At 43.1% G+C, this 13,974-nt stretch overlaps 2 protein-coding genes across 4 annotated transcripts in view; one reads left to right on the top strand and one right to left on the bottom strand.

The window, feature by feature from the left end:
- The window catches only part of APIP (APAF1 interacting protein), a 46,648-nt gene extending 39,632 nt beyond the window's left edge, over positions 1–7,016 (bottom strand). The window contains exon 1 of one of the 2 annotated variants that reach the window (XM_023738282.1): positions 6,881–6,969. Coding sequence is in view for 1 of the 2 variants with exons in the window: in XM_023738283.1 (XP_023594051.1) it covers positions 6,881–6,937 (57 nt within the window). In the remaining variant the exon portion in view is untranslated. Of the gene's footprint in view, positions 1–6,880 lie in introns of both variants that reach the window. The other variant, XM_023738283.1, reaches the window with a different exon arrangement.
- Positions 7,017–7,280: 264 nt separating this feature from the next.
- PDHX (pyruvate dehydrogenase complex component X) overlaps positions 7,281–13,974 on the top strand; it is a 68,961-nt gene continuing 62,267 nt past the window's right edge. The window contains exons 1-2 of one of the 2 annotated variants that reach the window (XM_023738291.1): positions 7,363–7,472; positions 11,655–11,732. Coding sequence is in view for 1 of the 2 variants with exons in the window: in XM_004369788.1 (XP_004369845.1) it covers positions 7,313–7,472 (160 nt within the window). In the remaining variant the exon portion in view is untranslated. Of the gene's footprint in view, positions 7,473–11,654; positions 11,733–13,974 lie in introns of both variants that reach the window. The other variant, XM_004369788.1, reaches the window with a different exon arrangement.

The following is a 13,974-nucleotide window of genomic DNA, read 5'->3' on the forward strand; positions in this document are numbered from 1 at the left end:
ATACACCATTTCAAAAATTTCTACATGCACAGTTCAGCGACACGGACTACACTCTTCCAGTTGTGCTGCTATTCTCACTTTAGGTGAAGGTCTACGGAACAAAATAGTTTCTCATTAAACCGTTAGTACACGTTGCCCTATGACAATGGTTAACAACCTCACAACGCATCAACACTATCCTTACTCTACCTTGGGTTCCCTATCGCCAGCTTGATAATTTTTTTTAAAAGGTAAAATCATGAGTCTCATACAAATACAAAATAAACATGGGTCAGATATTATTTAATTCATCAGTTAATGAAGAAACCGGTTAAGATGCTACAACTGGTTCAAAGGATATTCAAAACACACACGCATATATAAACAATCAGGAAATGCTGGATTTATAAGTAAAGCAAAACTGGACAATATTAATAAGACAATAATAAATTGAATCACCACTGAATACAATCTGCATCTTTATGGACAATAATCGTCTGTATTATTATCAGCATTCTACAATGTACAGAGTTGCAGAATAGCTCAAAGATAACCCCAGACACCCGGCAATCTTTTTTATTCCTATGACAAGTCTATCACAGTTTGTCCTGACACTGGCTTTAGGAAGGTGTGCAGGTCCTGGAGTGAGTAGTGCTTGGCATGTGTAAGGAACACAGAAAGAAAACCAGGTGCTGGAGCAGAGTGACGAGGGAGTGGTGAGAGTGGGAGAAAATGAGTTTGCCATAATGGGCAGGGTCCAGATCACCTACGGGCCTGAAAGCCATGCAGATGAGAACGATCCTAACAGAAAGGGACTTGACTTATGGTCTGAGACAAGGAGAGGGAGAGAAGTGACTTTAGAAGATGACAGGGGGTAGAGATCTTGAACACAGGGGACTTGGGTTTCCTTCATTTTATGAAGCAAGAAGGAAAAGATAGGTTCGTGTTCAGGTAGATTGGTAGGTCTTGAGGTAGGAAGGGGAGGAAGTTCATATCTAATGATTTTTATTTTCTTAATTAAGTATAACACGAAGTCATCAGCTGAGTGAGAGTGTGGGACAGGGTATGAAAGGCTGGGAAAAAAAGATGTAAAATAGTCATCTCAGGGAGTAGGCAAGAGAATTCCTAGTAGTAGGGAAACACAGGAGGGCTGTTGGGCAGTGTTAAGTGCCAATTTGAGGATGAAATCATGACTATGAAGTGTGGCCACTCAGCACAGTTGCATAATTTTTTCCAGCAATGTCCAGCTGCTCAGTGCAAACACAAAGAAGATAGGTAGGTGGTTTCTTCTGGGTTAAGGTTTTGCTACGCCAACTATATTTGTAAACCAGACCAGCAATGCCCTTAGTTAGGAACTGTGTCAATAGAATGGGTGCACAAGCCAGATTCCAGTGGGTTAAGAACGAAATGAAACTTGGAAGTAGAGAAATTTGACTCTTTCAATAAGAGCTGCTATGAAGAGGAGCTGGACAGGGCAACAGTTAAAGGGGGTAACTAGCTAATAGTTTGTTTTACATGTTAAGGGGTAAAACTGAGAGATTGTTGTTATTGTTAGTTGCCATCGAGCTGGTTCCAACTCATGGTGAACTCACGTATAACAGAATGAAACACTGCCCAGTCCTGCACCATCCTATTTGAGTGCTTTACAATCTGGGGCTCATCTTCCAGCACTGTATCTGACAATGGAAAGAAGGGCCAATGGAAAGAAGGAAGACGGGCCTGGTGATCTACTTCTGAAAATTAGCCAGTGAAAACCTTATAAATACAATTAGGGGACAGGAAGAGATTAAAGATACAGGAGAGTAAAGGTCTAACTACTGAGAAACCTGTGGTAATTCAACGGGGCTGCCTTGTTCTTCCGGGTCTCACAAGTTTTCTACCTTTGATAGGATTCAATCTTACCACTTTTCTATCACTCATTTTAGTGGAAAATATTTGAGCTTTCCTTCTCTGACAAGTTTCCGCCTTACACAGGTTCTGGCTTTTGGAGGTTTTACTATTAACAGGTCAGTCTTTGAGGAGATGGAAGGAGCTGGAACCAGGAGCACAGGGAAGTATTTGCCTTCGACAGGAGGAAGGGTAAAACCAAAACCAAACCAGTTGCTGTTCAGTCGATTCCGACTCATGGAGACCCCATGTGTTGCACAGTAGAACTGTGCTCCATAGGGTTTTCAAGGCTGTGACTTGTTGAAAGCAAATTGCCAAGCCCTTGTTCCGAGGCACCTCTGGATGGGCTCTAATTGTCAACTTTAGCATGGTTAGTAGTCAAGTGATTAACCGTTTGTGCCTCCCAGGTATCCAAGGGAGAGTACAGATACAGGTAAACATGAATAGTATTGATAACAAGAATTTAAAAAACCCAAACCCATTGCCATCAGTAGATCCCGACTCATAGTGACCCAATAGGACAGAGTAGAACTGTCCCATGGGGTTTCCAAGGCTGTCTTTACGGCAGCATACTGTCACATCTTTCTCCTACGAAGCGGATGGTGGGTTTGAACTGCCAACTTTTTGGTTAGCAGCCAAGTGCTTAACCACTGTGCCACCAGGGCTCCTTGATAACAATAATAGCTAACATTTATTGAGTACTTACTTTGTGCCAGACTATTCTAAAGGCTTTATATGAATTACTTTACTTAATCCTTGTAATAAACCTACTATGCTAAGAAAGATTAACTTGTCCAAAGCCACCCAAATAGTAAATAGCAGAACGAAAGTTTGAACCCAGGCAGTCTGATTCTAGATCCCTAGTTCTTAAACTTTACACTTTACTGTAGGTATGAAGATAAAGAAATTAAAGTTGAGAAGTTCACACCTAATAGCCTCCATTTTCTTTTCCATTTTGGAGGCAGGATCATCTGGAAAACAGGCTTGGAGTTGAGGACTTGATGTGAGATAGTGAGGTTTTATAATAATCACTTAGGGGAATGGGAAAGGAAGTCCCCCAGGGGACTGCCACGTGATGCTCAGGGGCTAGCTGTGTGAGGACACTGTAACAGTGACACCAATTCATACAGTTAAGGGATCGATCTTTCCATCCCCTGGGAACAGTTCTTAACAGCCTGGTTGGGAGACATTCAAGTAAAGGCAATTTCTCGAAATATAGTGGGGAGGACCATCTGATAGAAGATGTTGTTGTTGTTGGGTGCTGTCCTATTAATTCCAACTCATAGTAATCCTATATGACAGAGTGGAACTGCCTCGTAGGGTTTCCTAGGCTATAATCTTTATGGGAACAGTTCGCCAGGTTTTTTCTCCCGTAGATGCACTGGTGGGTTTGAACCACCGACTTTTTGGTTAGCAGCTGAGCACTTAATGAGCCACAAGGGCTCCTTTGATAGAAAGTACACAGAGGGAACTATAGCAGCAAAAGGACAAGCCTCTCACCAAAACCTGAGGTGTGGAGTAGCAAGGTGGGGACTGGGGTAGGGAAGGATATGGTCATAGGAATGGGTTGCTAGAGTGGGGGGAGGTAAAGATTAACAGAACCGACGAGGTCAGGGAAAACAGAGGGCAGGGTATTGGATGGCCTGTGTTGCAGCAACACAAAGAACAAACATTTATTCAGGGTTAACATACATAGGCACTGTGATCAGTAAGGTAAAATAAAATAAAAAAATAGAAATAATTCCTACCTGCTTTATCTCCCCAAGTGTAAGCATTTCCTAAAGGGCAGGGGACATGCTCTTGATGCCCACCACAGTTCTTTGCTCAAAAAACACTGGTGGAATTAAGAACACATCTCTTGTACTAAGAAAAGCTCATTATCAGAGGTTATAAACTGGTGTCTTGTGGACTAAATCAGGCTCATGGGAAGTAATGTGGTCCACAGAGTACTTAAAAAGAATCTGAGCCAATATTTAAAAATTAGAGTATTTCATACAAAGTACGAGTTTCTAATTTCCCTTAAAAGAGCAGAATTGAGACACTGGGTCCACGCTCCAACATAGCAAAGGAAAAAAAAAAAAAAAATCAGAGTTGTGTAGTGCACAGGTGGTGTATGGTGGAGCCGTGGTTAAGCACTTGGCTGCTAATCGAAAGGTCAGTGGTTTGAACCCACCAGCTGCTCCGTGAGAAAAAGATGTAGCAGTCTACTTCTGTAAAGATTTACAGCCTTGGAAACCCTATGGGGCAGTTCTACTCTGTCCTATAGGGTCACTATGAGTTGGAATCGACTCAATGGCAATGGGGTATATACACCTCTTAAGGTGGGGGACATTAGTGGTTCAGTGGTAGAATTTTCGCCTTTTATGCAAGAGACTTGGATTTGATTTCCAGCCAAGGCACCTGATGCACAGCCATCACTTGTCTGTCAGTGGAGGCTTCCAGACTAAGACAAACTAGCAAGAAAGGCCTGGTGATCTATTTCCTGTCCTTAAAATAAACGTCTATATTTCTAAGTTTGGCTTCTAAGGCCCCATAGATTCTGGTTCTAGCTTTCCTCTTTAGCCTCATCTCTTGTCAACCCTTGCCCCTATTGTATGTTCTAATAACACCAAACTTCTCTCAATGAGAGAACACACTATGCCCTTATCTCTAAGACTCTATACATGCTATTTCTTCTATTCTTCTATCTAGAAAAGTATTACCTCCATTTTACAAGGTTACTTATCCTGATCCTTTAGGCCTCACTTGATACTTTCTTTTCCTCCTGAAGCCCTCTCTAACCCATTCAAAGCTGTGCTCCTACGGTACTCTGAACATCCCCACCATAGTACAATGTCATACTGTCGTTGCCTCTTTACTTACTTTATCTCCCCCTACACAGCATACTCTATGGGGGAAGGAATTAGATCTAGCTCGCACTCTGTTAAATCCACAATGACTGACACGTAGTAGGCACTCATTAAATATTTGCTTCATTAATCACTTATAACTGAATTCTACCTTTCTTTAAGGCTGAAGAGACTCTCTCTTTTGATTGTCCACAAACCCCCTAAAACGACACTGAAATTTTATGACTTCTTAACACTTTTCCTACTGCTGTTTTTGTCTGTTTAACAAGGCAACACAAATGTCTACGGAGCTAGCCTATTTAAGTCTATACGCAAATCTAGTGTGAGTAGTGGGAGCTGTTGGCAACCTGTCCAACACATGTCCTGTAGGAATAAGGGCCCAGTGCCACCAGACGTTCTCAATTTTTAAGAGAAGCCAGAAATCTTCCGGATTTTGAAATGTTGGCTCAAATTTTTTGTGAACATTCAGTGGAGCAAACAAAACATGCCAGTTGACTGAATTGTCTGTGGGCCATGTTTGATAAGCAGACAACTAGTTTGAGAATTCTAGTTTATTCTTAGGTCCCTTGATTAAAGCTTTCTTTATTGCTCATTTAGATGACACTGCACCAAGATTTATTTATTGGCAGCATTAATACAGCTTAGCGATGATCCTACCAATAGGTTGCCATCACTCTCCTCGATCTCTACGCACACTTGGCCTAGGAACCATCTTGAGTTATCTGTCCTGCATCCAAGACCTTTCCCCCATCCATCCAAATATTGCCTGTCCAGAATTCTATCTTCAAGGTCCTCTTTGCTAATCTGGAGAGTCACTTAGTCAAACAGGATAATAGTTGATAAGTGTTTAGCAATAAAACCTCCTGGATGTTATTATTTTTTAATTGGGGCTTCCAGCCCTAAGTATAATGGGAGCTAATTCCAGGTAGGGGAATTTCCCTGCCTCTTAAACAGGGCTTATCATATTGTGTTAAAATCGTTTACTTGTCTAGTTCTCCTCTAGACTCTAGGTCATTTGTCTTAATTACCATTGTATCTCTAATGCCTGGGAATGTAGGTGTTCTATAAAACTGTTGCCATGTATGAGTGAATGCCACCACTCATCTGTCAGTTTGACATACTGTGGTGACTTGCGTGTTGCTGTGACGCTGGAAGCTATGCCACCAGTATTTCAAATACCAGTAGGTTCATCCACGGTGGACAAGTTTCAGTGGAGATTCCAGACTAAGACTTAAGAAGAAAGGTCTGGCAATCTACTTCCAAAAACTAGCCAATGAAAACCTATGGATCACAACAGAACATTGTCCAGCTCCCTTGCTTTGAACTCATCACTAGAAGGGAAAAATCGCTAGAGGACAACATGTTTGGTGAAGTAGAGGGCCACCGATCCCTGTGTGAGATGGACTGGCACGACTGCTGCAGCTATGCACTTGAACATGCCAGTGATCATGATGATACAGGACTAGGCGTCGTCTCCTTCTGTTGTATATAAGGTCGCCATGTACAACAGAAGGAAACGATGCCCAGTTTGCATCATCCTCATCATGATCACCGGCATCTATGAGTGAATAAAAAATATATGCAGTCTGAATAGATGTTCCTTTGACTTCAGCTTAAGGAAGAATCGTTTTCATGATCATCCCATAATCAATCTAAACTGAGGTAGGCAAGCAGCAACTGCTCAAAGGAAAAGTGCAAGCTACTGAGGCATAGCTTCGGTTCGACAAACGTTTCCTGAGTGCTTGCTGTGTGCCAAACGTCGAGATAGTCTCCAGACGGCAGAAAATGATAAGTTCGAGGAGTTCAAAGTGTTAGCTTCAGTTCCACTCCAGGACTTCTCCTTCCTTGTCCTGCCTTCCTAAAATGTGGTTTTAAAACATATACTTAAGACGCCCAAATGCACTGCTCATTCAGTTATTTTTCCTCTTTCATGTTGCGGAACAGCTCCCGCCAGGCAGAGCCGGGGTAGCGGCGACTGTCGCGGGCAGTGGCCTCAACTCCGCGAGTGGAGGCAGCGGGGTGCAAGGGTACAAGGCCCGAAGCCACGCCCCAGGGCTCCACGCCTGGCTGGCGACCCTGAGAGACCCACAACCAAGCTCCCGCCGCAGCGCCCCATCAGCGCCTTGCCTCATCGGAATAAAGGACACCTGCGGCATCGCCCCTACCTGAGCGAGGCATCGCTGCGAGCAACAGTCACCTTCCGGACCATGACAGCCAGACATAGTTTGGACAAGAGGGTCCCGCCGCCTCGGATCTTCGTAAGGGATTGCTCCGGGAGCTCCACCTGCGTTCGCACAGCGAGCCCACAGATACAATCAGGCGGCGCTGAGGACAGCCTGGAGGCGGGGTGGACAGGGCGAGAGGCGGAGTCTGAGGGGCCCTCACCGACTGGGAGTTCCGGCGGCGCGGCTGGCGGGCCAGGGGGCGGGGCCAACGGGTTTGGAGGCGGGGCTAGGAGGGCTTCTTAATTCTGAGACCCAAAGGCACGGCTGGCAGTGAGGGGTGGGGTCAACCAGGTTGGAGGCGGGGCCTGGGAGGGCCTTGAGGACTTGGGCGATCAGGCTGTGCAGCGGGCAGCCTGTGAGAAGGCCGGGAAAATGGCGGCCTCCTGGAGGCTAGGCTGTGATCCCCGTCTGTTACGCTGTCTCCTGGGTTTCCGCGGCCGCCGAAGCCCCGGGCTGGTTAAGGGGGCTGCCGGGTGCTCTGGCTGCCGCGTAGCTAATTGGAGATGGTTTCACAGCACGCAGTGGATGCACGGTGAGTGGCTGGGGCTCGCTCAGAGCCTCTGCAGCTGAGCAGTGGGCTGGAGTAGGGCTAACTCAGGGCGTGCGTCTGGGTGTGGAGGTGCCCGAGGCTCCCTGTTCTTTTGGTTCTTCATCAGGGAGGGTTCTTCGGGCTTGGCCTGGTGCATGCTGCAAAAGATTTTCCTGGGAGTTGGGAGAACTTGACTCCGTTCCTGGTCCCTCATTTGTATCACTTCTCTGTGACCTTGCTTTGAAATTTGGGTTATTTGGGAGGCAGCGGAGAGAGGGCCTAAACGCCCTTTTCTGAGGTCCGCAACTAGTCACGCCTCACCTTCGTTTAGGGTTGTCAAGCACCTCGTACTGGGGGAGGCTTACCCAGGTTGTTGAGAGCCAAAAGCCACTGTTAGTCGTTCTTATTCATTCTCTAGGCCCATTTCTATTGGGAGATTTTTCCCTTAGAGGCCAGTCGAGTTGCCCCACGGATGACTCGTAACGGGCTTAGTTTGTAAATGGCTACGGCATCACAGAGAGAGGTCTGAGTTACACTCCCATTGTTAGGAAGAGAATCACATCAAGAAATTTATGGTAGAACACTGTGATTTAGTGATGATGTTGACAAAAGGAAATTGGCATGCAAAGTAATATTTTTCCTTTCATGGGACAGAAGGAAATAGGATTAATGTTTTTTTGATTGTTTTTTTTTGATTGACCTACTTGTTACTTGCCAATCATCATTCCTGGCACTCCACAGAAAGAGTTTTTGTTTTAAAAATTAGGCACAGTAGGCATCATCTACATATTCTGAGTTACCTGAGGCTCATAAAAAATAAGTGATGTTTCCAAATATTAGATGATGGAAACTATTTCAGTTTCTTCAGCATAATGTTTCATAAAATATTCCTTGGAGCAGTGGAATCCCTTTTACCCCTTCCCCAAGTTTGTTAAAAATTGAATTATTCTATAGCTCCCCAAGATTCTGTCGGGGATGTAGCCCAGGAACCTGCGTTTTAAAAACACCCTTAGTTGAGTTTTGATATGGACTACACTTTAAGACATACTACCTGAGAAAATCATAGAATATTAAAAGCTCAGTGTTGGAAATAATCTAGGAAGAGTTTTCTTTATTTATGAAACAGGTCCTTTTGAAAATCTTTGAATGCTCTAGAGCCTTTCTACAGAGAAAGGGACGTACGAATATATGCATACAATTTCAGGGGTTTTCCTTAGACCCAGTTTAGGGATTCCTGCTTTTAGAAACTCACTTAGGCAATCCTTATTTGATGCATCATAGCCTTCTAACCCCTTCCTCCTACCACACACACACAGCACAAACAGCTTGTCTAACTGCTTGAACATCTTTTGTAAGGACACGGGATTACATCCCAAGGAAGCTGTGTTGGTTTCCTGTTGCTGCCCAAGAAAGCTATGTTGGTTTCCTACTACTGCTGCAACAAATTACCACAAACTTAGTGGCTTAAAACATCACAAATTTATTATCTTACGGTTGTGGAGGTCAGAAGTCCAAAACGGGTCTCATGGGCTAAAATCAAGGTGTTGACAGGGCTGTGTTCCTCTGGAGGCTCTAGCCAAGAATCCGTTTCCTTGCCTTTTCCAGCTTCCAGAGGTGGCCTGGATTCTTTGGCTCATGGCTTCCTTCCGTCTTCAAAGCCAGCAATGGTCGTTCAGTGTTACATCAGTCTTGACACTCCCTCCTGCTTCCCTCTTAATTATAAGGACCCTTGTGATTGCTTTGGGACCACCTGGATAATGCAGGATAGTCTCCCCACCTCGAAATCAGTTAACAACCTAAATTCCATCTTCAACCTTCATCCTCCTCTTACCTCTTACCTTTTAACATAACATATTCACAGGTTCTGAGGTTAGGACATGGACATTTTGTGGGCGGTGGGGGGCGGGGGGGTCCATTATTCTGCCTACTACAGAAGCCCACTGTGTTATTGGATAGCCGTAAATTATTTGTAAACTTTGGAATTTTTCCTATACTGAGCCAAAGTTTATCTCCTTATGACTTTGACCTACAAATTTTTGTTTTGCCCTGCTGAATACATGTGGCAATCCTTAAACTGTTTGTTTTACAAAGCATGAGTTTACAGTGTCTTCCCTTATATATAAACCAGTTTTTCTTTGACCTCGGTAGAAATCGTAGTTTCATAAAACTAAGTAACTATTTGGTAATCTGTAGGCTATATGAATTAAGTACATTTATTGAACTATTTCCTTTTTCACATATCTTTCAAGGATTTAAAAATCTGTTAATTGGAAGTACACTTGGAGTTTTGGCTTCCTTGAAAGGTGTTGGCAGCATTTTTATGAGCTATGACATACATAATGTGCTTACCACCTCCTAGAACTCCTTATCCACTTCTCAAACAGCCTAGTAGAGTTAGCTTTATTTGCATTTTTGTTGGATAAAAATACTAAGGCTCAGGGAAATTAAGTAGGTCTCCACTATAATGTTAATGAACTGAAGGTATATTTTTAAACAAATTTTAGTAATATTTAAATTGTAAATTAGCCATAGTAAATTAACTGCCTAAACCAGTTGCCCTGGAGTCAGTTCCAGCTCATAGCTACCCCATGTGTGTCAGAGTAGAACTGTGTTCCATAGGATTTTCAATGGCTGATCTTTCAGAAGTAGATCACCAGGCCTTTTTTCCAAGGTGCCTCTGTGTGGACTCCAACCTCCAGCCTTTTGGTTAGCAGCCGAGTTGGTTAACCTTTTGCACCACGAAGGGACCCTATGTAGTAGTGCCTACCAAGTATAACAATATATCACTACACACCCCATTTTGTTTATGGAATCTGTTGACTCTATCATACACTTTCATTTGGTATCCAATGGCACATTTGTAAGGAGGCTGTCTGGAATTGTTAGGTAGTCTGGGGCTGTAGAATATTTTTCCTCTGAGTGAAATAAACCAAAAATTTCAGAAGAGGTATCAGTTTGTAATACTGGCCTTCTTAGTATTTGTCTCAGTCATCTAGTGCTGCTCCAACAGAAATACCACAAGTGGATGGTTTTAACAGGGAGAAATTTATTGTCTTTACAGTCCAGTAGGCTACAAGTCCAAATTCAGGGCATCAGCTCCAGGAAAAGGCTCTCTCTCTCTGTTGGCTCTGGAGAAAGGTCCTTGTGATGCCTCAGTCTTTCCTTGGTCTGAGAGCATCTCAGCACAGGAACCTCAGGTCCAAAGGATGCGCTCTGCTCCCAGCACTGCTTTCTTGGTGGTGTGAGGTTCCCATGTGTCTCTGCTCGCTTCTCTCTTTTATATCTCAAACGAGATTGCATTAAGACACTAATCTTGTCAACCTCATCAGTGTAACCTCATCACAGTGATAGAATTTATAACACATGAGGAGATCACATATAATCTCATCATAGTGGTAGAGTTTAGAACACACAAGGAAATCACATCAGATAACACAGTCATACAATACTGGGAATCATGACCCAGCCAAGCTGCTACCCACATTTTTTGGGGGACACAATTCGATCCATGACAGTATTAAACTGTAAAATTGAAATTCTGTATGAATCCCAGTTCATTTTGCAGTCGTGGACAAGGGTAAAAAAACTCACACCACTTACAGTCTAGCAAAAGAATAAACAAACACATATAATAGGAGATTATACATTTTGTTGTAAGAGCAAATTAAATTTCAGACAACAGTGATTAAATTGATGATTTTCTGCAGCTGGGTAAATCATGGACTTTTTTTGTATTAAATGAAACGTTGGGTACCTCAATTCCATTCTGACTCATAGTGACCACGTGTGACAGAGTGGAACTGCCCCATAGGATTTTCTTGGCTGTAATCTTTATGGAAGCAGATCGCTGTGTCTTTCTCCTGTGAAGCCGCTGTGTGAGTTCAAACTGCGAGCCTTTCGGTTAGCAGCCGAGCGCTTAACCATTTCACCACCGCACTGCTAGGAAGAATTTATGGTTGATAAGTTTATAGTTCAGGAGTGCTTGCTTGGTAATCTACTAGCACTGGTTTTTAGAGGGGCACAAATCTATTTAAAACTGATAAAAGCTTTACCACTTCAGAAAAATGCATATATGCAAACTTTTGTATATGATTCCTGGGGCCTCAAAGACCCCTTTGAACTTATCTGGAAATACTCCCTAGTCTTCAGACTATTTCTGTAAACGTTTTTTTTCTTTTTCTACAGCAAAAAGTTGTGATACCTGCAAGGATATTTAACATATCTGAGAACAAGAAAGATGTTTTTAATATAGGAATTCCAACTGTAAGTAAGGAGTCCCTGGGTGATGCAAACGGCTAAGCACTGGGCTGGTAACTGAAAGGCTGGAGATTCAAATCTACCCAGAGGCACCTTGGAAGAAAGGCCTGGGGAGCTACTTCCCCAAAATCAGCAGTTGAAAACCCTATGGAGCATTATTCTTCTCTGACACACATGGTCAGGTCCTCTCAGCTGTAACTGGTAAATGACTAGTGGATGCATTTAGATAAGTGACAGCAACATAGTAAGTCAGAAGGAAATCTTGATTGAGATCTGGGTTAGGTTAAATTTAGTTGTGCATTTAGGCTCATCAGACCTTTCCCTAAACATCTGTACTTTCTTTCTCTCTTGCTTATGCTGTTCCTTCCAATGAAATGACCTTCTTTTTGGTTTGAAGTCTTTCTCATTCCTTAGATGCCACCTGCCCTAGTCTTTCCATGAATTTGAGAGGGTCCTGGCAGGAAACAAACAGCACCCTCAAACTGGGTAATTTGAGGAGAGTTTACTAAAGTGACCTTTTTGTAAGTCAGTTCTGAGTGTAAAGAAACCACTAGGGATTGTGCTGCACCAAGGAGCTAGTTAGAGCAAGGTGCTGTCACCAACCCTAGGCCCGAAGGGGAGCGAGCAGTTACTGGAACTGCAAGGAGAGACTGTGGGAGGAGCTCTGACAGGACTCTGCCCTTCAGTTAAAGAATACAGCCACCCCTCGTGACTCAGGGAATGGAGCTGTGGAAATATATACCCTGACTCCAGTCTCCTCTTTCCCATCTGTCTCCTGCCTGTGCTGCCCGTTGGTTGAACTCAACTGGAAGGCAAAGCAGAAGGGAGCCTGTTGGTGTAGCCCATATAGTAGTGTGGGGGAGGTTTGAAGAGTAGATCTGGAAGGGCAAAAGGAAGATACCCTCCACACCCACCTTACTCTTACTCATCAATCATTGTACTTTGTTTATTCCTCAGCTTTAACATTTAAAATATTAAGCACTGTATTGTGTATATATATGTGGTAGTTCTCATACTAAGGGATGGGGAGGGATCAAGTATAATTTCTTGGAAGAATCAAGTGTAGTTTTTCTGCATCCTATCCCTAGGCCAGTACCTTTTGCAAGAGTAAGGACAGGGTCTTTTTAACTGACCTGATTTTTAATGGAGTTTTCCTGTCTTACATTTGAATAGCTAAATAGCAATCCAGTCTATATAGCTTATAAGGCTCTTTGAGCACTTTTTATAGGAAGAAAAAATTTTCTTTTTGAAGCTGTGACATCTAATTTTGTTTTAGTTCCTTTTTTCTACTCCTAACTAGAGTCATCCTTTACTATTCACTTTTTTTTTTTTTTGGTGAAAGTGTACACAGCAAATTAGGTTCCCTTTTAACAATTTCTATACACATTGTTCAGTGACATTGGTTGTATTTTTTACAAGTGTCAACATTCTCATTTCTGTTCTGGTTGTTCCGTTTCCATTAATCTAGTTTCCCTGCCTTGCCCCCATTACCTTCTCATCTTTGCTTTAGGGTAACTATTGACCATTTGGTCTCAAACTATTCACTTTCATATTCCATATCTATTTTTTTTATTGTATTTTAGATGAGGGTTTGCAGAGTAAATTAGTTTCTCATTAAATAATTAATAGACGTACTGTTATGTGACATTGGTGCCACCCCCACAACATGTCAACACTCTCCCCTTCTTGACCTTCAGTTCCCCATTACCAGCGTTCTTGTCCCCTCCTACCTTCTCGTCCCTGCTTCTGAGCTGGTGTGCCCATTTAGTCTGGTTTTATGGGCCTGTCTAATCTTTGGCTGAAAGGTGAACCTCAGGAGTGACTTCAGTACTGACTTAAAAGGTGTCTGGGGGCCATACTCTTGGGGTTTTTCCAGTCTCTGTTAGACCAGTAAGTCTGATTCCACATCTATTCTATCACAAATTCCTGTTGGCTCTGCCTTTTAATAAATATAATCTGACCACTTCTTAACCACCTCTATCACTGTGAACCAGACTGGTCCACGCCACCATCATCTCTCATCTAGATTATTCCAGGATCCTCCCAGCAGATTATACAAACTGTTCTCCACAGAGCTTTCAGAGTGTTCCCTTTAAGTTGTAATTCAAGTCATGTCACTACTCTGCTGAAAACCCTCCAAGAACTTCCCATCGAACTCACAATCGAATCTGAATTCCTTATTATGTCTTACAAAGCCAGTATGATATAAATGCCCTCCACTTCTCTGTCCTCCACTCTTATCAGTCTC

The sequence above is a fragment of the Trichechus manatus genome, unplaced genomic scaffold, assembly GCF_000243295.1.
Source record: "Trichechus manatus latirostris isolate Lorelei unplaced genomic scaffold, TriManLat1.0 scaffold00006, whole genome shotgun sequence".
NCBI lineage: Eukaryota > Metazoa > Chordata > Mammalia > Sirenia > Trichechidae > Trichechus > Trichechus manatus.